Source organism: Chenopodium album, chromosome 7, assembly GCF_948465745.1.
Source record: "Chenopodium album chromosome 7, dcCheAlbu1.1, whole genome shotgun sequence".
Lineage (NCBI taxonomy): Eukaryota > Viridiplantae > Streptophyta > Magnoliopsida > Caryophyllales > Amaranthaceae > Chenopodium > Chenopodium album.
Window position 1 is genome coordinate 828513 of NC_137840.1, and position 23880 is coordinate 852392.

Here is a 23880-nt window from a genome sequence, read left to right on the forward strand (position 1 = left end):
AAAAGGGACTTAATTAAAACTAAACAACTAATTAATACTCCGTATGATGTATTGGAATAACTAATTATAGAATGTTGAGGATATACTAGGATATATACGTTAACATAACCCGTTTAAAACAGGCAAAACCAATTGTCAAACCGACTAAGTACAACTCGAGCCAATTATGACCTGAACCGATTACAACCCGACCCGATTAGGACCCGATATTTTTTGACCCAAAACCCGCTTTAAACTGACAAACACCGTTTTTAAACCGACCGACTTTAACCCGAACCGATTATGACCCGAACCAATTATAACCCGACCCGGTAGAATCCGACCCGAAAAGAAACTGTAATAAAAACAAACCTAACCGAACCGACCCGAAATTATTTAAAACCGATCCAAACTGAACCGATAATAATTCCAACCCGTTAAAAACCGATCCGTTATAAACCGAAAACCGATAAACCGAACTAAAAACCTGCCAAACCCGATTGACACCCCTACAAATGCACAATACACTAGTTCACTAGCCACTAGCCACTGTCCACTAGTACACTACACTAGTGAAGTGAGTATGAATTATACAATGACCTGTCTTGTCGTCATACGCCTCAATTCAATAAACAAGGTTTCTCCATCCCCACCACACGTGTGCTTTTTGATACTACAAGTAATTTATCTCTTTTCGAAATTAATTCATTGGCCAAATTATTATATTCATTTATTTTCCTGCTCATTATTTACTACAACTACTATTACGTCACTAACAACTCTCAAAAGATTCACCTAATCAAACGCTCTTTTTATCATTTTTTTTTATCAACATGCAAATATGCAATGCATGCAGGAATCTATTTTGATTTTCACAAAGGAGTATGCTTTATTTTAATATTACTCCATATTAATTATAACGATATTATTAAGTTGACATGTAAAAAAATTGACTTAGTTAAAATAATTATTTGTACTCCGTAATTTCCAATTTTTGTACATGGCTATCTTGAAATTATAAAAATAAAACTTTATGCGAAGGACATGTTCACATTTACTGAACTGAACTAAACTTGAAGTTGAACTGAAATGATTGGAGTTGAACTGAACTGAGTTGAGCTGAGCTAAAATGAATATTTTAAGAGAAAGAAAAATTAAGAGCTGAACTGAACTGAACTGAAATTAAGTAAATGTGAACAGATCTAAAATATATAACAATAAGAAAAAGAAATTATAAAAATTAGAATATGGTACGTTTTTAAAAATGAATTTTTTGTTAAAGGTAGATGTCATTCACTTATATGTATGGTTAATTTCGCTATATAACTATATATTAACTATATGTATATACATTCAAACCTACTATCTCCAAAGTAATTAAGAGCAAACTTAAATCTTTAATTTGTTGTGTCAACTCGAAATTAAACACTATGGATCTAGAGTCAACATATGAACAAACATTGTATGACCCATCCTAGACATGTTTTATTCTAGCCTTATGTGACTTACTATTTATATTATTGTTTGTATATGAAGTGTATATTTTGGACCTTCCTCGAAAATTCATGACAAGAGTAGGAGTAATTAGTCTAATTACTATAAGAAATTTAGTTCAATAAAATCTATCACAAAGATTTTAATGGACTAAAATAATCCAAGAGGTTCCACATTTTTTGGCTTTCTTCTGATAAATTCAACTTAACATATTTAGATTTGACTTCTATTTATTATTGATACTCTGTAGTATCATTCTATCAATATTATATTGCTATATATCAATGTTGATTTTTTTTATTTAGCTTTGACTAATTTAAGATTTTTTATTTTTCTATCAATGTGTCTTAAAAAAAAAATTATTGAGAATGTAGAAACGCCAAATTAGCTAAAGGTCTCCAATGACTGTAAAGCTAATTAAAAGTACAAGAAAATTTATGTTCATGATTATACTTTGGCTGGTTATTATATACGAGTATATATATATATATATATATATATATATATATATATATATATAACTTAACAAAATTAATTTTTTTTAGTACATAATATACGAAGTATTACTTTAATGGTTATTTTCAAAAAAAAAAAAAGGGTTTTACTTTAATGGTTGGTAAATCTATGGATGGTAATTAGTAAGAAGTTAAATTGAATTTTGCAAATCTGGAGTTGATGTGTAATTTACATTCTGTTATGAATTAAACTAATAAAATAGTGCATCGATGAAATGTATTATAAATTTATAACGTTTAAATCAATATTTTTATAGTTTGAATTAAATTTCATATTCTATATTTTATATTGATTACATTATACGATACACAATGTAGTCATACGTAGTATAGGAGTAATTTATACAAAGCAATAATAATCAGCCAATCAAGTAAGAAGATAGGTTGGTCGGTGGAGGGGCAGGTCCAAGAAGACAGACGTAGTCGATCATTTAATAAGAGGGGTAACAAACTAACAACTCAACCAGGCATCCCATTTTTGTTTCATTTTTTTTTACTTTCAAGAGAATTTTAGAATTTTCATAGCCTCATAGCTACTTTATTTAATTCTAAATTGTTACATTTTTCCATTTTTAGTTTATTGTTTTACAGCTATTTCACCCTTTTATAATTAAAACTTTTCTTTTTCACGGCTTATATATAATGCCATGGGTGATATATATATATATAAATATATATTCACGGATTATGACATTTATATTATTTTTGTATAATTTATTTAATTAATTAATTTTGATTGATTTTTTTATTAAGTTTGATTTTTACTGATTAATACTTATTCTTACCGAATCTAATCTAAATAGGAAGTATTTTTGATTGATTTTTATTAAGTCTGATTTTTACATGTCAATATAATGTATTTTTGAGTTGAGTCGGACAATATGCTTGTTTAAGAGTTAAAGATTTCAAATTCCAAATATATGATTCCTCCAAGTCGAAATTTGTCTAATACTTAGTAATTTGCAACAAAAGTATTTACTTAATCCCGGACTGGTTATTGTTCAAATATTTGTAGCAATTAATTATATTGATAAGTAAAATTTGCCCTAATGTGTATGTACACTAGTCCACTAAGGTATCAAAACTTTACAAACCTATCCGTTTCATTAGTGTGTAGCCATATCATATTATGTCTCCAGTTACTTATACTCCTTAATTAAATATATTATGTCTCCTAAGGACCTGTTCATATTTATTGAAATAAGTTAAACTAAAATGATTGGAGCTGAACTGAACTGAACTGATTGGAACTGAACTAAACTGATTGGAGTTGAACTGAAGAATTGAAATGAACTGATTGGAACTAAACTAAACTGATTGGAGTTGAACTGAAGAAATGAACTGAAATTAAGCTGAAGTGAACAGGTCTTAAGATCATATATGTAAATACATGGGACAAATGGGATAAAACAAATTAAAAAGGACGGACTAAGGGCCTGTTATCATAGAATGAACTGAACTGAAATGAAATGAATATTTTATAAGAGAAGGAAATTAGAAGCTGAATTGAACTGAAATGAACTGAACTGAACTTAACTGAAATTAAACGCATGAGAACAGACCCTAAATATATACGGAGGAACTTTATAATCAAACAATAGGGTTACATTCACGCAAAGGCTCAAACTCTGAAATGAAAAGGAGTGAATTTATAAGGGTAGTTTTAAAATAGGCCTACTCATAGCTCAGTGCAGGCCTATTCTATGCCTACTACATGCTATTAACACTCCCTATCTTGCCCTACTAGCCTACTACATACTATTCCCTTTCTTCTTCTTTTTTTTTTTTTTTTTTTTTTTTTTAAAATTTTTTTTTTAAATGTCCTTCATCAACATTGATAAAAATGAGGGAGATTAGGCAACAATGATCTCATCATCCTCGTTTCAAAAAAAAAAAAAAAAATAAATAAATGATCTCATCATCCTGATTTTTATTCACAAAAAAAGAGGTGCCCTGCCCTTTGGTTGGCTACATCCTGCAAACTTACAATCCTTGTATGGAGCAGCATTATTGTAAATTTGTAACAATATCAGTAATAATTCAAGTATTTTTTTTAACATAATACTTTCTCAGTTTACTTTTATATTTATGTTACTAAGGGCCTGTTCTCGTATACTGAACTCAGCTGAACTGAATTGAAATGAATTAAACTAAACTGAACTGAATTGAGCTGAGCTGAACTGAAATGAATATTTTATAAGAGAAGAAAATTAGGAGTTGAACTGAACTGAAAATAAATGTGTGAGAAAAGGCCCTAAACTCACAATTACTCTTAAAAAATATTTAAGAAAGCAGTTTATCATTCGACGTACTCAAAGTAACACCAACTCTCTAGGCACTACCCGAGCCACACACTATAGAGTAAGGACCTGTTCTCATAGGCTGAACTAAACTGAAATGAATATTTTATAAGAGAAGGAAATTAGTAGCTAAAATGAACTGAAAATAAACGTATGAGAACAAGTTCTAAGATACTGTAATTTTTAAACTACGTGTCTAATAAAAAAAAAAACGAATAATAAAAGGGGATAATAATATGGTTACACACGCACGCATAAATCTTTGATCAGTGGTTGAATAACAGTCAGCATTAAATACACAGGGAGGTGCACCCTTCCTTGTATTGTATGTGTTACCCACTTACCCTCCTTTGTTTTTTCTCTCTTCATTCATTCTCAGGTTGTTTGATCTTGTAATGTTAACCAAATTCAATATTTAATTTTATGACAATCAAATCTATTTTATCAACCACCAAATCTAACCCCCTCTTTTCATTTCCTGCTCCTTATCATTATTATTAATCTACTACTCCTCCTTCGTTTTCAGTGCACACTACTATATATTCATTCATACTTCTCTCTTTATTATTTCCTCATTTTATTTCTCTTTTAAAAAAAATGTGGAAGGTGGAAGATGTGTTAAGGGAGCTTAAAGAAGAAGGAATATTTGAAGAAAACAATGCTAAATTTAGTGACAAAGATGGTGGTTTACCACCTGGTTTCAGATTTCATCCTACTGATGAAGAACTCGTTACTTTCTACCTTGCTTCTAAAGTCTTTAACACTACTACTACTCCTAATAATACTACCAACTTATTCTTGTCCAATTCCGGTGTCCAAATTCTTGAAGTTGATCTCACTCGTTGTGAGCCTTGGGACCTTCCAGGTACATATACGACGTGTTCTATTCACTTGATTTTTTTTTATTTTTTGGTTACGTAACATTATGACCGATTATGTATTATTGTTATGTGTGTGATGTGCAGAGAGAGCAAAGATGGGAGAAAGAGAGTGGTACTTGTACAGCTTAAGAGACAGGAAGTACCCTTCAGGATTAAGGACTAACAGAGCTACTGAGACTGGCTACTGGAAGGCTACTGGTAAAGACAGACAGGTTTACGCCACTGGTATTACAACTACTGCTGCTGGTAATGGAGGTGGTATGTTGATTGGTATGAAGAAGACTCTTGTCTTCTACCAAGGCCGTGCTCCTCGCGGCGTTAAGACTAAATGGATCATGCATGAATACCGCCTCGACGGCCATTTCTCCTCCTTTCGCCTCTCCTCTAAGGTCTTTTACTCTACTGCTTATAACCGTGTTTAATTTTCATAACTTATACGATTCATTTTAGCCGATCCCAAATCATTTTTACTTTACTGTCTTATTTTCTGTGACGATTCATGTTAGCCGACCCTAGGTATTAATTGAAACCAAGTTTTCTAAAAGGGTAGAAATAGTAAAATTTCCTACTCCTAGGATATGTTATAAGGACTGATTGTAAAATAATTGCAGGAAGAATGGGTGATATGCAGAATATTCCACAAGAATGCAGAGAAGAAGTACTCTCCACAAATTCATCATCCACCTTCTTCGCCACCACCACCGCTGCCGCCGCTGCAACCTCTATCTCCTTTCTTTAGTAGTTTACCTCCTTTGGCTGAACCACCCACCACCACCACCACAACCACCCAATCATTAGCTGATGCTACACCCTCGCAGCCTCGTCATTATGACCTCCTCCATTCCTTATTGGTAAACCCTTTGCCTAATTTTTCATCCATCTCTGGATCAAACACCATTTTCCCTACTGCCACCTCGGCCGCCTCAGGGGAAACAACCCGGTTTAAGTCCTTCCAAGAGCGATGCCTCTCCTCCAGCACCAGCAACAGCATTGCTGCTGCTACTGTGCCTGCTGTAACAAAACAGTGGCAGCAGCAGCAGCAGTGGGTTGACAAAATATGGGCTCAGAATGAGTACTTCCAAAATCAATATCATCATAATCCCTTGAATATTAATCAAGTGATGGAACCTCAACCTCTTCCTAATACTTACAATACTACTGCTACTGTCAATGATAATGATGAGGACGACGATGTCGATGTCGATGTTGAAGCCGCTGTTGATCATATTGAAATGTCTCCCTCATTTGCAGTAGCAGCACTGGATAGGATGCTAAGTCATACTATCAATCACCACCAATACAATCCTACAGAATCTTGGTCTTTTCGTCTTCATCCCTAATAATTTTCATTAGTATTATCATTGTTGTTACGTACTACTCATAGTATTTGTTAACAGTTAGATATCTATTTTTATGTATGTAGTCCTAGTTGAATTAGTTGCTGCTAATTATATAGATCTACATAAATACTCATCTAGCAAACATAAATTTATGTATACAAATATGTGCTCTACTTATCTACTATGCCTTTTGCTAATTGCTACTATTCTTTTTCTTTTTTCATCAGAAAAATCCCAAATATCCCATGCACGTGTCTAAGTCTAACACCGTAACATAGAAGTGCATGAGTTTAATACATACCGGAGTTATATAATCCTATATATGATCCTATTATGTGTATGTGTGGTATTCATATTATTATCACACAAGTTCAAAAAAAGTGAAAACATATGTGGCTATTGGACAACAAATTGGGTCAAAAAGGGGAAATTTCTTGTTTCTCATATGAGGGTATTTTCGTAAATAAATTAACTAATCGTATTATTCTGGACTCTACAATTAAATAGTAATGTGTTTATCTACACTCAATGAAAATAAGGTTGTAACTTGTAAGACTGTATCGATCCTCACTGAATGCTTATATTCAAAGCTAGACTTGTTTAAAAGTAATTTTATTTATTTTTTTAATAATCAAAATTCGATGAAAAATAGGAAAAATCAAACCTCGTTGTATGTTTATATTCTAAACTTGTTACTGGGGTGTAATGCACCGGGAGAAAAACAATAATAGTAAAATGGTAAAATACTAAAATATATGTAAGGACGACCTAAAATTGTGAATGTTACAAAATAACAATGTACTAGTCTAAAGTCTAAACTCTATAGTATAGCCTAACCCTTTAAGGCTCTATTATTACTATACACCAGTATGAATGAATGAAGGTTCGTTGATCAAATCAAATACGAACAAAACAATAATAGAGCATGGATGGATCCCTAGCCCAGGTCAGGGTACGGCTATGTCCAGCCATCAATTTTAGATCTCTCTCTGTGCTCTGCAAACAATCCAAATATAATTATGTAGCCACTAACCTAGGTTAAGTTGCTCACTTCTAGTAATTTTATGTGTCGTATCAACTTATGACGGGCATTTTAAAATCAAATTACAGCTTCATCTATACAAGCAATGTTTGTGTCGTGCATGCCTTGTGACAGTCTAGTGTCGTGCAAGAGATTTTCATTCATAGAGGAATCAATGCTACTATTAATTCTGACATGATTTGTTGGTGAATAAAAGGGAACCCCTGCTAGAACAAAAATATACACACCAAAACACAGAGATTATAATAACAACAATTTCTACAAATCATGTTAAGTGTGTCAAAATAAACAATAAAAGCTATAGGAATCATATGAATGAAAAAAACGAATTTCAAATTGTACTCTAAATATAACTTTGTAGTTTGTAATACGAAGTAGATAAAATGAAGACATAAAAAGTCAAGTCGTGTATTGACAAACATAAAAAGTCAAAAACATAGTGTATTATAAAACAAAGTTATATTTAAAATATATATACGCCGTATGAAGTATGAAAATGATTTTGGCACACTCATTGTGAGAGCACACTTTTCTATGCTCTTCTCACATAAAGGTGTACCAAAATCAATTTTTTGGTGTACTCCCATAATAAGAAAAAAACTTGTAATTGCATACAAAGTATTTAATTAATCAATATACGTTAGTTACTGAATACCCTGTCTCGGTCACAACACAGGAAAAAATGAACAAGCATATCTAGCTATAAGATTACCAACTGGCTGTAGCCTCATCAGTCATTAACTCATCATGAGCTAGTTGTTATGAGGTGGTCATAAAAGTAGTATGACTAATCAAAAGACTGTAAGGTCAAATTTGAAGGGTAATTAAGAGAGAAATACTCGAGCTTTTCAAAAAAAAAGAGAGCAAATACTCATTTTAAACAAAGTGCTGGAAGAAATTACTTGCACCTAGACAGTATTTCCCAAGGACTCGACTGCTTAACATTGTTTGCTTAATTTTGTAAAGGGAAGGAAATGAGAGGGAATGATACTGAAGAAAAAAAGAGTTAACGGGAACTATCCTTTTCCTACCAAATTCTGATTGTAGAGAAATTTGGTTCTGTACAAGGACAAACCCCTACAAATCTACTATTTTCTTCCATCCTTCCCATTTTCTCATTTTATATCAAAGGAAAAATAGATCCCTCACTCTGCTTTCCCTCCAAATTCTAGTTCATTCAAACAGTATTAATGACGAATTCACTAACATTCTCAATAGTTAGCACCACATTGGCTTAGCCCCCTGGAACAACGATGCATTTTTAAGTTAAATGACTCTCTGTATCTGATTTAACAATGAACCCGTCACCAAAAAAACAAAAAAAAAAAAAAAAAATGCTGTATTTGTTGGGCAAACATGATCCTAGTGCACCAAAAACACAGCAGTGTGTTAACTGTAAGTACATCCTTAATCTAAATTCCACAAATAAGATCCAAATGTATCAAATGTACTCCAAACTTTCAAAGGGACCTAAATCATACTGATATTAAATGTTACCAATGACAGTCATTCACACTGCCAATAATCAAATGCAATTAAAGAACAAGTCCTTCAATAATCTACTGATAGGCTATTATGTCCACGTCTACAGCTGCTGCTGATGGATATATCATATCAGTCCAAAACTCCTAACCAACCAATGAACCAATGTTATCAAAAAGGTTCTTTACATCTCTCCACCCCTCCTAATCGACCCACATTGCCATTTATTTTTATAGAAGGTTAACGAGTTCTCATAAAGGGTAAATAAATAATCAACACTGGTACTTGTCATTCAACGAAGAAAACTAAAATCTTTTATTGAAAGAAACCATGGAGGGGGCCTATGGAGAGGAATAAAAAAAGTTTCGGGGTATAAGGACACATACAATATCTAGAACAAACTTCTCTTCGACTGAAAATCAATACAAAGTGTTTTTCAACTCATAAAACTATAATGTCATGTTCAATATATATATACATTAACAGTAAATAACATATAAAGTTTCAAACTATATAGAAGTTGCACACCTAAAGCTGTAGCATCAAAGTATTCGCCGAGAAACAAAGATATGCCTGCACCAAGAAGAAAAAGGAATCAAGTCATGCCCCAGAAAAGATTCAGGAATATGAATTTACATGTCATGAGAAAAAACAGCAATACACTAACAAAAAACATGGTTCAAAGTAGGAATTTACCCACAAATTACAATATGAAGCCCTATTCTTACTTAATAATGTCAATTAGAACTAGTACATGTAAGGCTGCAATCTCTCCCTAGGTAAAACAACAATGTAAGCTGGCCATCAAATGCTCTCTAATCTTAATCTTAAGGATACCATCAAATGCTCGGTTGAACATCCTAATTGCAAGCAAATCCAAGTTTTTTTTATGCTGAGAATAATTGATACAAAAGATGGCCTAGCATAAACTATCTTCTTCTTCTTTCATCTTCAAGAGGATTTTCTTAGAGTCAGAAAATCCTAGGAAAGCTACATTGTTTGGAAAACACCCTCCACTATCTCTAAACTTAGCTAACAAAAAGATGAGTGCAAACACTTACGCTAATGCGTTCTATGCTTATCAATGATGATCTGACTTGTTGGAACAGGGTTCTTATAGGCCTCATAAAAACAGAACATAGCACACTTCTCTTTCTTATTGTTCTTTCATAGAATAGCGTAAAATACACACTTCGAAGACAGACATATAAAAAAGCAAAATTAAGCCAATAAAAATCCACAATAACACACCAAGAACTGAAGAACAGTTCCAAGAGTGAAGGATATGTACATGAAATAGAATCATCTAAAAGATTAAAAAAAAAACCTAGTGACAAAACCTCAAATGATGGTGGAGGATGCTTCTTGGAGAGCGAGGTCATATAATGCTTTGTAGAAAAATATGTCCATTAATTGGTCATATAAAGGCTTATGATGGCCTTAAGCCAATTACGGAAACAAATTAGCACATGAATGCATAATCTATCTGTTCTACAGCACTAAACCTCTAATGCCACTAAAGTTTGTATATGTCGTCAATAAGCAGTGGTTGTATGCTCTCAGAAACTTATCAATGCACAGCCCTATGCACCATTGCACTGGAATAACTTGCAGGCCCTAGAATAAAGTGTGATTTTCTGAAATTATCCAAGCAACTTTCAAGGCCTAGCTATTCAAGGATCTCCATGAGTTGGTGCTTGATGTTCAATAGCTTTATCATACCATCGTCATTCAAGCTTGTCTGGGGGGCCGATAAAGGTGATAATGCACTTCTAAGAGCCTGCAAATACACACACAAGAAACATATCAGTACCAAACACCAAAAGGCTAGCTGACACTACTTGACTCACAAAACAGAGCCAAACAAGAGGGGGAAAAAAGCTAAAATTAAAAGCAAAAATCATAGGAGTTTAGTATATCCTGAGCGAAAATACACATAGGAGCTAATCACAGAATAGCAAGCATCTGCAGCCCGCAGGTAATCTCTTAAAAGGACAGAGATTAATGTCAATCAAGAATAGAAAGCATATATACAGAAGGCCAACTAAATCACTCCATGTTTTGTTTAAAACTTTAAACACACTACACAGAAATAGATGTGTAGAACACCAATTAATAAAAAGAGCAGTCAAACATATCTACTAGCCATGAACACACATAGCTGAAATAGGTACATCACTAGGCACTCGAGTAAATTAATGGGAATAAGGCCACACATGCAAGTTCATGAAGATCCTCATCAAAGGTCAAAATCACACAATCACTCATCTACTCAATAGGGGTCTTGTTTCACTCATGTTACTTCAATGACAATACACTACCAGGCTTTTTCTATCACACTCAATTTCCACTAGTATAAACCAGATAAGTATAATCATCCCCAAGAACTTTTTGTTTACTAACAAGAAGCATATTTAGATGTTATCAGACTTGCCACTTTAGCAATTAATTCTTTCCAAAACTTGAACAAAAAAATTGAAAAAAAAAATTATTAACAGAGGATTGCCTAAATATTGAGGGAGAATACACCTAATGCCACAATATATGCACGAAATATGATGATAATTCGAATCACGCCAAATACCTAAAATAATTATATCACCAAAATTATCTCTACCGCAATTCATTTTTTATCTATTTTTACATAAATTGGAGCTTTTACTATTTTCTAAGACAAGTCATGGAAAGTATTATAGATGGTGTTGATATGGAAAAACTGGGTTAAATACCAAAATAAGAAAGGAAAAAAAAAAAATAAAAAAACCTTCAAAGCTCACTTGGGGTACTACAAAGGGTAAGATTAATGCAGGTGGCATTTGGAATGTTTGGTTTGAACTCAAAGTAGAGAGTGTGAGTTCTAGAATGTAACCACCAAGATGTAATCACACAGCTAGCTTAGTTGACAACTCCAATGAAATGTCCAAAAGTTGTTTGGTTGACACCAAGATAGTTGCAATTCATGGAAATTTTGAGTGAACAAGGCGGTCGGTGTTTTATTGCCCACGCTCTATGGAAAGTTCTAACTCCTAAGCTGGTCAAATTTCACCCATTTTCACCTGTTGTTAACCAAAGCAATAACCCCATTTGCAGTATTAGCTTGTTTATTTACAATCAATAATGAAGGAATGGCGACTTCCTTGGGATTTTGGGAATTAGGATGATAACATGTGAAGTTATTTAACCAACCCCCTTCATGTATTTTAAATTTTCTATTGTTGACCAAACAAAGTAATTCCCATGTAATAATTCTCGATGCAACCAAGCTATCACTTGCGAAGTATTAAACACTACAAATAATCAAGCAAATCAAATGTAGAATGCCTCAATTTAAGCTAGCTCAACTCATACAGGAATTGGAATTTGAACCAATGAAAATCATCATATTACAGGGGACATACATTGACATATATTTAGAGACATGCATTGATTATATAATTACATTCTAAATCCTAAAGCATAAAGAAGAAGAAAACAGTCATATAAAGCACAAACCTGAAAGCAAAAGTATACGAAAATTGTCATCCATGATGAAGGTTAATGCAGGATTGAAGTGCACCAAGGACAGAGCACCATACTTTCTTCCAGCACTCCAGCAGAAGACACCACACAGCAATTGCCAAAGTACTTACATGCAGTGATAAGTACTATCCTCAGTGCAGAGTACAGAGAGAGTGAGATAGCTATTTCCTGGGAGGACCGGGTGGTTGTAGATGGGGTTGTGGATAGTGTGGGTCGGGGTAGGGAAGAGTATTGGGATTGATATGACCCTGCTGGACATGCCATCTGTATATGGGGTAAAGCATTTGATCAAACTGGTCTAGGCGTTGGTTCATGTACTGCTGAGAGTTGTGAATTTCTTGAATTCCAGAACGAATAGACTCCATAGATGCTTGCAGGGTAGCAAAGTCACAAGGCTGATTTGGAATGGACTGGGAGGAAGAACCACCTACATGTTCCTCACTTACGAAAACAGGAGAGGGGTTAGTTTGGTACTCCCTTTCACAATTTTCCTCGTCCTCCTCTTCCTCTCCATCACTTGCAAAGATTTCGGGAAATACCCAATTAGCTTGGTTCCTAATCGTAGTCCGCTCAGGATTAGGCAAAAAGAATGCGGGTTTCTTATTAACTACCCATCGGTACCTATCACCATCCTCCTGCAACCATCCCATATTTACAAGCTTAGGAATATCAAGGGTGGCAATATGGCCAACCGGTTGTATATGATCGAAGTCAAACCCTAAAGAAACAGCAATAGGAGTGACAAGTCCACCAATGACAATCGGACTCTTCTTCCTAGACTTTCCTACAGCATGAAAATGCCGGGCAATGAAAGAGGCCGTATTCAAACGAACATCCGGATACAACATGCTTTGTATCATTTCCATTTCCCACTCCCTAACAGTCCCTTGACTATCATGTCTCCCAAAAATAGTACTTGCCATTAACCTCTGCAAATATCGAAACACGGGGTTATGAATCCGAGAGGCCTTAGACGACTGAGGATTATATCCATTCGACCCCGTAATTTGTCCCCAAATCAAACCCGGATCACTGTTATAATACAATACATTACCCCCTTTCGGTAACCCGTAAAATGCACCAAATTCATCTAAAGTTTTAAAGTATTCCCTGTTAAACATTCTAAACCAAACACCAGGAACATGTCCTTTAGGAACTTTAACAGTATTTTGTTGAAATGAACTCAAAAATTCTAAAGTAAGCTGTTGATAAGTATGATATTGGTTGATCATCAAATTAGTCCACCCAACTCGATCAAATAACCATTCTAAATCAGATTTAATACCCAAAGCAGTAATACATTCATCACTAACAAACCTAGTTGCTACAATCCGACGAACTTTCAAACATTGAAAGCGATTAAAATGCTCATTATCACGAAATTCAATAAGCGGAAAATCAGCATCTTTTAAGTTAAATTTAAAAGGGTTACCATCCGTTTCAGGTTCCGAAGAGGGGTAATGTTGATGATGAGATGAAGTTGGTTGTGCACGGCCCCTCTTGCTCCCCCGTGCACCGGACAATTTGTACTCGATTTCAAGATCGGAGTTAGAAGTATGGTTTTGATCGGAAATAGTGGTGGAATTTGGATGGGATGCAAGAATTATGGGTTCTTCGGGAGAAGGGTGGCCGTGCCATTGATGGGTTGAATTTGGTTGTGCACGGGCCCTCTTGATTCTTCGTCGCCCTGACATATCTGATGATCAGGAGATGAAAAAGAGGAAATTGAAGGTTGCTTTAGTGGTGAGGAGAGAGAAAATGGTGGAAATTGGAAGAAATTGAAGGGAGTATCAATGGAGGAAGAGGGGTTTTGAGGAGAGAGAAAGAGAGGGTGTGACGGCCGTGCAATTTGAGTGGGAAAAGTGGGTTTAAGGGTGAGATACCGGTATAATTGTGGGGCCCGAGTTTTGGTTTTAACAGTCAGGCTGCACATGCTTGAGCCCGTGCATGAGGCACGGGTGTGCCGTGTCGTCTACGGCCAAACGGCTTTGTTGAGTGGCATTTTTGTGCAAGGATAGCTCAACTTCGTCTCAAAGAATTACTCTTACATTTTATGGCACATATACTCCATTAAACACAAACATAAACAAAAACAAACAAACATACATACACATTATTTGATTGCTATGCTTCTTTTAATATCGAGATTAATTTTTATTATCTTTCAATGCGTTGATTCTATACAAGTATTTGTATCCATTTAAATGCAACTGAGGTTTCCAATATCTAGGCTAAGGAAATCATCAACTCTTAGGTTACCAAGAAAGCCAAGAAGCCATGGATTTTCCTACGGAGTAGAATTGCTACAAAAACATAGGCAACATGTTTTTATCTTCTTTGAAAAATACAAAACTCCTCCGGTCAAGTGAATACTCGTTTTCATACGGAACATCGAGATCTACGAGAAAACGACATTCTTGGGAGGAACAAAATCCGTGGTATTCCCTAAGTTTAAGGAGAATCTTGAGGGTAATGTAAATTCAAGAGAACATAAATTCAGGAGAACATAAATCCTAGTACGGTGGTCCGATTGGGCCAATTTTTCTTGAAACCCCTAATCTCCAAGAGTACTGCGTAGGCGTCTGCTTGGATAAATCCCCTAATGCCCCGGTTGAGAGATATTATCCTGAAACTTTAGGGATCCGTAACTTTGGCTCCAGGTGTTCGATTGGAGCGAACTTTTTTTCAAATTGGGTGTCTCAGCGAGATCTACACGCCCCAAACCCTAGCCAATTCGAAAAAGACCTCAAGAAGGGAAATTGGACAATAATCTATCCATTAGAAGGGTATATCAAAATTCATTCATAATACCAAAGGCTACTTATGTAATTTACCATAACATCTCCCTAATATACTAATATCCAATAAAGTTAGTCCATATTTATTTTTTTATGATTCACACAGCACCTCACAACCACAACCTACTTATAAACTTAACAAACATAGAGCCTCTAAGGTTTGCCGTGCTGGTATAGCACCTTTGCCGTTTCCTGAGAATGCAGGGTCGAATCTACGTCCTTGCATTTTTTTTTTTTTTTTCGTTAAGTGTATTCCATTGTTTTTGTTTCAAAAAGGCAAGGTAGTTAAGGACACAATCAGTAATGCAAAGGAATATAAGATGCAGACAATCTTCTTTGATAAGACGCTTCAGATTTCAGTAGAAAGAACATGCCAAAAAGCACATTCAGCATTTATCACCAAACCAAACAATAAATTTCAAATGGGACAATTAATTCAATCAACATCCTAGTCCTTTTCAGAGTATACAAGTGCACAAGAACACAATAAGTGATGACTTTCCTCCCTTATCCTTCACATAATTCCCTCTTTATTACCCACACAAAATTCATTGGTTTTCGACGCACCAGCTAAGATGCATCCGCATTCAAAATTCATGGCAGTTTCTCCACCGCATAATCCCACCTTACCACATAATCTAACATTGTCTTATCTTGGTCTTCCTGCAGGCTGCAGCATGCACCTTTCTGGAAAACCATCATCTTTCTTTCTTTAATCAAATCACTTTTTACTTTTTGGAACTACAAATTAGCCAAAAGTAATGGCAGCATCTGAGTCAAACACTAAACTCTTAGAGGAGCTAGAAGAACTCAGCCAAACCCTCTACCAGTCTCACATAACTGCAACCAGAAGAACTGCATCACTTGTCCTCCCTCGGTCTTCCGCCCCCTCGATACCTACTGCTGATGAAGCTGACACGGCTACAAATGAAGACAGCAAGCCCAGTGTCAGGCCCAGGTCCAGGAGAATGTCCTTATCTCCCTGGCGTTCTCGAGCCAAGGAGGAAAATGAGCAACAGAAGAAAGAAAAAGAAAGTGATGTTAAGCTATTTGATCATGAGGATACACCATCAACAGACAAGAAGGGTATTTGGAAATGGAAGCCAATGCGAGCTCTGTCACATATTGGAATGCAGAAACTAAGTTGCTTGTTTTCTGTGGAAGTTGTTACAGCTCAGGGTCTTCCAGCATCCATGAATGGGCTAAGGCTCTCAGTTTGTGTGAGGAAGAAGGAGACAAAAGATGGTGCAGTAAATACTATGCCTTCAAGAGTTTCCCAAGGAGCAGCTGATTTTGAGGAGACCTTGTTTGTTAAATGCCATGTTTACTGGGCACAAGTTGGTGACAAACAACAGCTGAAATTCGAACCAAGACCCTTTCTAATTTATCTTTTTGCAATTGATGCAGCAGAGCTTGATTTTGGAAGAAGCTCGGTGGATTTGAGCCGCCTTATCCAGGAATCTCTAGAGAAAAATGCTGAAGGTTCCAGGATACGACAGTGGGACACGAGTTTTGACCTTTCAGGAAAGGCAAAAGGTGGACAGCTGTTGCTGAAATTAGCATTCCAGATCATGGAAAAAGATGGAGGAACTGGATTGTTCAGTCAGCTCGAGGGGGGATTAAAGCCAGGAAAAGCAAAAGCCTCTTCAACATTTGGACGGAAGCAGTCAAAATCATCATTCAGCATACCAAGTCCCAAGTTGTCGAGCCGTTCTGAAGTCTGGACTCCATCTCGCACAGGAACAACTGCAGATTTTCAAGGTATTGATGATCTAAATCTTGATGAGCCTGCACCTGAACCTGAACCTCAGAAGCCAAAAGAAGAAGAGTCAGGTATTGAGGAAGTTGATCTTCCAGATTTTGAAGTGGTGGATAAAGGAGTGGAAATTCAGAACACTGGTGAAACCAATGAAGATGAAGAGCTTACAGAAAAAGCAGAAAATGGGTCTTCAACAAGTGAGGTTGTAAAGGAAGTGGTACATGATCACGTTCACCTCACAAGATTAACAGAGCTGGATTCGATAGCCCAGCAGATCAAAGCTCTTGAATCGATGATGGGTGAAGAAAATGCGGACCAATTTAACGAAAATGAAGAAGAAACATATGATGCAGAAAAGCTTGATGCTGATGAAGAGAATGTAACAATGGAATTCCTGCAGATGCTTGAGGATGAGGAAGCAGTTAATGATTATAAACAGTTGCAGAATAAAATGCCTACCGCTTCTAAAACTAAAGAAACTGCTGATGATGCCGAGTCTATAAGTGTTTTCCTACCAGACCTTGGAAAGGGTTTGGGATGTGTAGTTCAGACTAGAAATGGAGGGTTCTTAACTGCGACAAATCCTTTTAACATCGAGGTATCAAAGACAGACACTCCAAAGCTTGCAATGCAGATATCTAGACCTTTTGTTATAACTTCAGACAAATCCGTCAATGGGTTTGAGATATTTCAGAGGATGGCTGCTAGTGGGGTTGAACAACTTAGCTCAGAAGTGCTATCCCTGATGCCCATAGAAGAGCTGATGGGAAAAACAGCAGAACAGGTAGCTTTTGAAGGCATTGCATCCACAATTATCAGTGGCAGAAAGAAAGAGGGTGCCAGTTCAAGTGCTGCTCGTACCCTTGCTACCATTAAACAGATTGCAAGCGCTTTGGGCACTGGCAGGAAAGAACGCATCTCAACAGGGCTTTGGAATGTCAATGAAGATCCACTAACAGCTGATGAAATCCTGGCGTTCTCCATGCAGAAGATTGAGGCTATGGCAATTGATGCTCTAAAAATACAGGCAGAGATAGCTGAAGAAGAGGCCCCTTTTGAGGTTTCTCCACTTGGTGGGAAGGCACTAATTAGCGGACAAAAAGACCAAAACCATCCTCTTGCTTCGGCAGTTCCACTTGATGATTGGATGAAAGATAACAAGCTAGAAGAGTCAGAGACCATCACACTGTTGATGGTAGTTCAGCTGCGTGATCCCCTTAGGAGATATGAGGCTGTCGGTGGACCTGCTATAGTATTAATTCATGCAACTCCTGAGGCAAAACAAGAGAAAAATGAGCAGATTAAATTTAGAGTGGCTAGTTTGCATGTTGGGGGCATGAAAGTTCAAACAGGACAAAAGAAGAGTGCTTGGGATACTGAAAAGCAGAGACTCACTGCTATACAGTGGCTGATAGCATATAACATGGGAAAGGCAGCAAAAAAAGGCAAATCTCCAAGCTCAAAGGGCCAGGATCTATTATGGAGCATTTCATCAAGAATAGTTGCAGATATGTGGCTCAAGTCGATAAGAAATCCAGATGTAAAATTCACAAAGTAATAGTGGCATTTTTCCTCTTTCATGTACTTAAATCCCTGTCAATCATATTAACTTATTTTTTCTATTTAAAGTTGCATCCTACTCCACCCACAGAAAAAAAAAAAATGTAAGCAAGCACAACAAAGTAATGACTGTATATATAATAATGAATTCAATGTTTACTAGTCTCCAAAAGAAAATGTATCAGTTACATAGCCTTATTCACATTGGAGCAGGATATTCTGTAAATTAAGTACAATTACAATTAAGATACGTTCATCAATATTCAACTGATTTTACCAATAACTAGTTCAATGAAGCAAAAAAAAATTGAGAATATTAATCTTATTTGGAACAATACAATATAGCACAACAAATTTATATTTAACTCAATAAGTTTCAATTTACTTCCACCAAACTTAAGCTCAGCATTCAATACCGAAAAAAAAAATTCTGGGGTTTGAGAGGGTAATGGATCAAAGACATAATTCCTCCGTTCTTTTTTTACTTGACCCAATTTGACTTTTATACTATTCACATCTCCTCCTTTGGCCGTCTTTTGTGAGTTATGTGAAAAAAAAAGGAACATATTCAATCATGATCTTATTAAAATCGACTTAAGTAATATTGTACCATCATAATATCTAGTTTTTGTAAAATTTACATACGGAAAATTACAGTTATTGATGGTTAAAGTTATACATTGGCAAGTGTGATGAATGAATTACGTCAAGTAAAAAAGAACGGTGGAAGTATTTAATTGCAAAATTTCTTCTAGAAGCAAATCAATGTCTCCGGCATATGATTTTCATTGGTTATTTCAGGGTTGTCATACTGATGATCTGCTCTTACAGTTGCACCCCCAAAATTGGCAACAGTTCCAGGTTATATAATCAAAACATACCATGATGGATCCAGTCCTAAGAAACAATCAACCTCTCATATAAAGTTCAACTTTTAAAATTAATGCACGAAGTTAGATCCCTAAACCGTCTCACAACATACATCCTTGCACAAAGCTAATTCATCCCCAAAAAAAGCTCACTGCCTTATGGAACAGCATCCCTAATTCCCTATACTTTTTTATACTGATCTGCAAATATGGGATACATCTAATGATCTATGTAACGAATCAGAGCAAGCCACCTGTGTCTTATACAAACAAAAGCCAGCAGAGAAAAAAACAAGGACAGGGTCTGAGACCTCTGACACTATTTTAAACAAGGTGGTGAGGCACAACCATACCAAGCAACAGTAACCAAAGGGGTGCAGCCACTAGTTGGCATATTAGGATAATGACAAAGGGGTAGTAAAGTTAGTAATTAAAGCTGTACCATTTAGCTAAGCAGTACAAATAGGTAGAGAGTGGTAGAAAGAAGATAGGCAGAATTTTGGAGTAGTTTCTTAGGAGAGTTTTGACCTAAAGTCACTATTGGAGCTTTGTAGGCTAAACCTACTACTATCGTTGTAAAACCATTAATTTGTTTAATCAAATTTCTGAGTTTTCTCTTTTGTTGTACTGTTATTACATCGAGTAATTTCAGTCTATTACAATCTAGACCTCCCAAGAAGCAAAAATATAAACAATGGAGCCACACTTACTAATTTAAGACACTATTTGAGTCCACCAAGTTATAATAAAGTGATTAGGAACTAGGTTGGACCAATAAAAAAAAAGGCAAAGTCAATTTTATGAATCCATGACTATTTATGGGACACAACCCATGGCTGTGTAAGATAACAAACTTTTGAAAATATACACATATTGAACTCTAATTTCCGAACATATATTTCACGTTGAAAGAGCACCCATAAACTAAACTGATTCATACCCACCGGGATTGAGATTATAACTAGATTTTAACCAGTATCTATCAAAATTTCCCACTTCTACAAAGGCGTGCACCATTGATGTAACAGTGATTTAGAGATTGGGCATAAAAGCTAAGAGGAGAAGGCATGCACCTTAGCTAAGCGAGGTGCTATTTTCATGATAACAAAAGTATATCCCTTTAGAATCAGATATGATAAAAAATAACTTAAAAAAACATAGAATTATTCATATTAATACCATATATCATTTCTTAAAAAAAAAAAAACAAATAACACTACGGTTCATGATTTTCTTAAAAAAACCTTCAATAGATATTAACTTAATTCAAGCTCCTGAGACTAATGGTGATCACTACTACAAATAGATGTAGGAAAATTGTTGAAAACATACACCACAAAGGTTATGTAAAATACATACATATGCTTGCATGTAGAAAGGAGAAAAAGAACTTCGACCTCATCTCTTTGATAGGCAGTTCAAAGAGAGAATGGAACCATAAAAGGGTCTGCAGAAAATACTAGGAAAGCAATTGTTGATAGGATTTTAAGAAACTTTAAAAAATATTTGAAATTTGGACCTATAGAGCTAATTTTGATCTTAACAAAGACATAAAGCAGGTCAGTTAAATACACTTAGAGCTAAGAAAGTAAAATTCATTACAGCTTACAAACTTGACATCAAATCAAAATTGAATCCCTCAAAAATTAAGAAAATAAATAATAGAGAAGGGGTGAATCTAAATAGCAATGAAATGGGACATTTAATTAAAATAAACTGGTACCAGAGAATAATGATGCAAAGTCAAAAGAATTGATAGATTTTACTAGTTACAATTTTACAGAGGCATTCTTTGACCAATCAAATTATTAACTTCATATTACATTTTTATAAAAAAAAGGGAAAAAAAAAAAAAAAGATTATTTCTAAGTTAGTCTGACACTGACCCTTAGTCTCAGGGCTTCAAATAGAGAGTGCTTCACACTGTACCTTGGAGGTATGTTATTACTAGCTTCGCTGGCTGATAATGGTTTAAACTTGTTTGCAAGAAGATAAGCAGGAAGTGAGAAGGTAAATTGTGGTTGATGACTCAAACACACCTTTTTGTTTTGTTTGTTTGTCTTCTGAAATACAGAGTATGAGTATACACATATGATGAAGCTAGGAATACTGCATAATTAACGGTCTAAGGTCTAACACTAAAAACACATGGACTTTGATCAGAAACACAGTAGCTACTAGTTAGTGAGTGCAAGGTCTATATTTGTTAGAAAGTAAAGGACTAAAGGCCATAAGAGACAGCTACAGTGTGGCAATTAAGATAAATGTAAGAATTAGCTTAAATGATGAACATTATAAGAAACAGTGGTCCTCGTAATAATTAGATAAAGTAGCATATAAATGAGTCTTCTATAGATTTCATGATCAACAGAGAGAGCTAAAGTCCCCAAGGTTAGATATATAGAGCAAATTTGCAATCCTACATCTGTGTGTCACACATTTGCTCTCATAAAGAATGATTCCCTATGAATTAGTTCTATCTTGAAAATTACACAAATCCTCAAATCTTTGATGGTGAAGGCTTTATCAACTCAAATGCGATCCTCATTCGTTTAGTGGTGACAAATATTCTCCACAACGTCACTCCTAGCACCAACAAATTCAGGAATCCAAACGAACAAATCTAGAGCACATTCGATACACATGATCACATTAAACATTCAATCGAAATATTGATCCTAGCACCAACAATTTCACTCCTAGCACCAACAATTTCGAGTAAACATTGATTGTATTAAACATTCAATCGAAATATTGTTATAACACTAAACACATGATTGTACTTCAAGGGCATTATCTACCATAATCTCTTTGTAATGTTATAAATCTAAGTATCTGACACCTGACTTGATCAACATACCCAACATTCCACATACATATCAAGAATGGATGCATTAATTGAAATAGTGAAATACAAATTGAAAATCCATATTTCTCAGCTAAAATCATGCAACTGAAAGTGCTAAACTTGAGGCAGCCAAGACTAGAACAAACCTTCACAGCTAGCACAGAGGAAAAAGGACAAACTCTCTCTCGGGCATTTCGTCGAACAGTTAAGCTGCATCATGAATCCGGCCGTCATCTACAACCCCACTTAAAAAATGTTAGAGAAATCAATCTTGGAGAAAACCCAGCAAGCATCAACAGCCAAAAGGAAAGAATTTGTGGGAATTGTAGAAAAAAAGAAGTTGTATGTCTCTTGAAATGGAGGAAATGAACGATAATAATAATCCAAAACATCTTTTTTCCCATTAAAATTCTTAACAATAATAATTCTCCATATAAACCCAACTAATATATTTTTACATAAATGTAGTATTTAATATAAGTTTTTTTTTTCAAAAATAATATAAGGTTTTTTTTTTTTTTTAAAAAAAAAAATGAATGATAATATTATTAAACAATACTACTCTATCGCCTCTATATATGTTCAAAAAAAAAAAAAAGACACACCAATATTACTCTATATTATCTTAGTTATCTTTAATACTATCAACTTTTTATTTATTTATTCATTTTTTCTAATTTTGTTACTTTTGCAATAATATTCAATTCAATAAAAAAATAAAAATATTTTGTTAACACACACATATACACTTTATTTTTTACTCTTAAAGTCGTATCAATAATAAAGCACATGCGCGGATACTATCCTTAGTTCTTTACTTTTTAAAATAAAACCTCATAGACTCCTTTAAAAAAAATAAAATCAAGTCTAAGTGTTACTATTCTCAACATTGGTATACCTAGGTATGATTTTAAAGTTATATTTATTTTTGAATTAGTATTATGAGTATAATTTTTTATAAAATTCAATATAATAACTCTTTATAAGATTTAATAATGACCGTGCATTGCACGGGAGTTAAACTAGTTTCCTACCTAAATGCAATGATGATTGTCATATATATATATATATATATATATATATATATATATATATATATATATATATATATATATATATATATATATATATATATATATATATATATATATATATATATATATATATATATATATATATATATATATATATATATATATATATATATATATATATATATATATATATATATATATATATAATATTTTTTTTGGAAAGCTATCATATTTAAAATTTTTGAAATTTAAATATTGAAAACTTCTACATTACAACTAAAATCTATCAATTTATCGTAGGAAATTGAAACAATTTTAAATAGCACACTAATAAATGACCTCTTACATTGAGTTATGAATTAGACAACGTTGAACATATACTATACCATAATTTTGGTTAGAATAAAAAAAAAATTAAAATTACAAAATATACGTAATTCTTATTTATATTCATGTATAA

General features: G+C 34.5%; 3 protein-coding genes across 5 annotated transcripts; 2 read left to right on the forward strand and 1 right to left on the reverse strand.

Annotated features, from left to right (window-relative positions):
• The first annotated feature begins 5215 nt into the window (after positions 1-5215).
• On the forward strand, positions 5216-6509 carry LOC145639830 (NAC domain-containing protein 87-like). Its single transcript, XM_081691158.1, has 2 exons — positions 5216-5558; positions 5781-6509. Exons 1-2 carry the CDS (start codon positions 5265-5267, stop codon positions 6507-6509), a joined length of 1023 nt encoding a protein of 340 aa, XP_081547284.1. The 5' UTR covers positions 5216-5264.
• Positions 6510-9373: 2864 nt separating this feature from the next.
• On the reverse strand, positions 9374-14552 carry LOC145640753 (uncharacterized). 3 transcript variants are annotated; one of them, XM_081691986.1, is made up of 3 exons: positions 12526-14552; positions 10756-10813; positions 9374-9606 (listed from the first exon to the last, which is right to left on the reverse strand). In XM_081691986.1, exon 1 carries the CDS (start codon positions 14244-14246, stop codon positions 12714-12716), a length of 1533 nt encoding a protein of 510 aa, XP_081548112.1. In that variant the 5' UTR covers positions 14247-14552; the 3' UTR covers positions 9374-9606; positions 10756-10813; positions 12526-12713. The 3 variants fall into 3 exon arrangements, with proteins under 3 accessions (XP_081548112.1, XP_081548111.1, XP_081548110.1); XM_081691985.1 differs by having other exon boundaries at positions 10361-10813; XM_081691984.1 differs by lacking the exon at positions 9374-9606 and having other exon boundaries at positions 9625-10813.
• A 1261-nt stretch (positions 14553-15813) lies between these two features.
• LOC145638760 (protein PLASTID MOVEMENT IMPAIRED 1-like) lies at positions 15814-18828 on the forward strand. Its single transcript, XM_081689769.1, has one exon. The coding sequence runs from the start codon at positions 16112-16114 to the stop codon at positions 18665-18667; it is 2556 nt and encodes an 851-aa protein (XP_081545895.1). The 5' UTR covers positions 15814-16111; the 3' UTR covers positions 18668-18828.
• The last annotated feature ends 5052 nt before the right edge of the window (positions 18829-23880 follow it).

What these genes read in the sequence shown, in the direction of transcription:
- LOC145639830 (XM_081691158.1), top strand. Translation starts at nt 5,265, where the DNA reads ATGGGAGAAAGAGAGTGGTACTTGTACAGCTTAAGAGACAGGAAGTAC. An exon ending in CCTTTCGCCTCTCCTCTAAG is followed by an intron (nt 5,559 to 5,780) that starts GTCTTTTACTCT and finishes AAATAATTGCAG; the next exon opens with GAAGAATGGGTGATATGCAG.
- LOC145640753 (XM_081691986.1), bottom strand. Translation starts at nt 14,246, where the DNA reads ATGTCAGGGCGACGAAGAATCAAGAGGGCCCGTGCACAACCAAATTCA.
- LOC145638760 (XM_081689769.1), top strand. Translation starts at nt 16,112, where the DNA reads ATGGCAGCATCTGAGTCAAACACTAAACTCTTAGAGGAGCTAGAAGAA.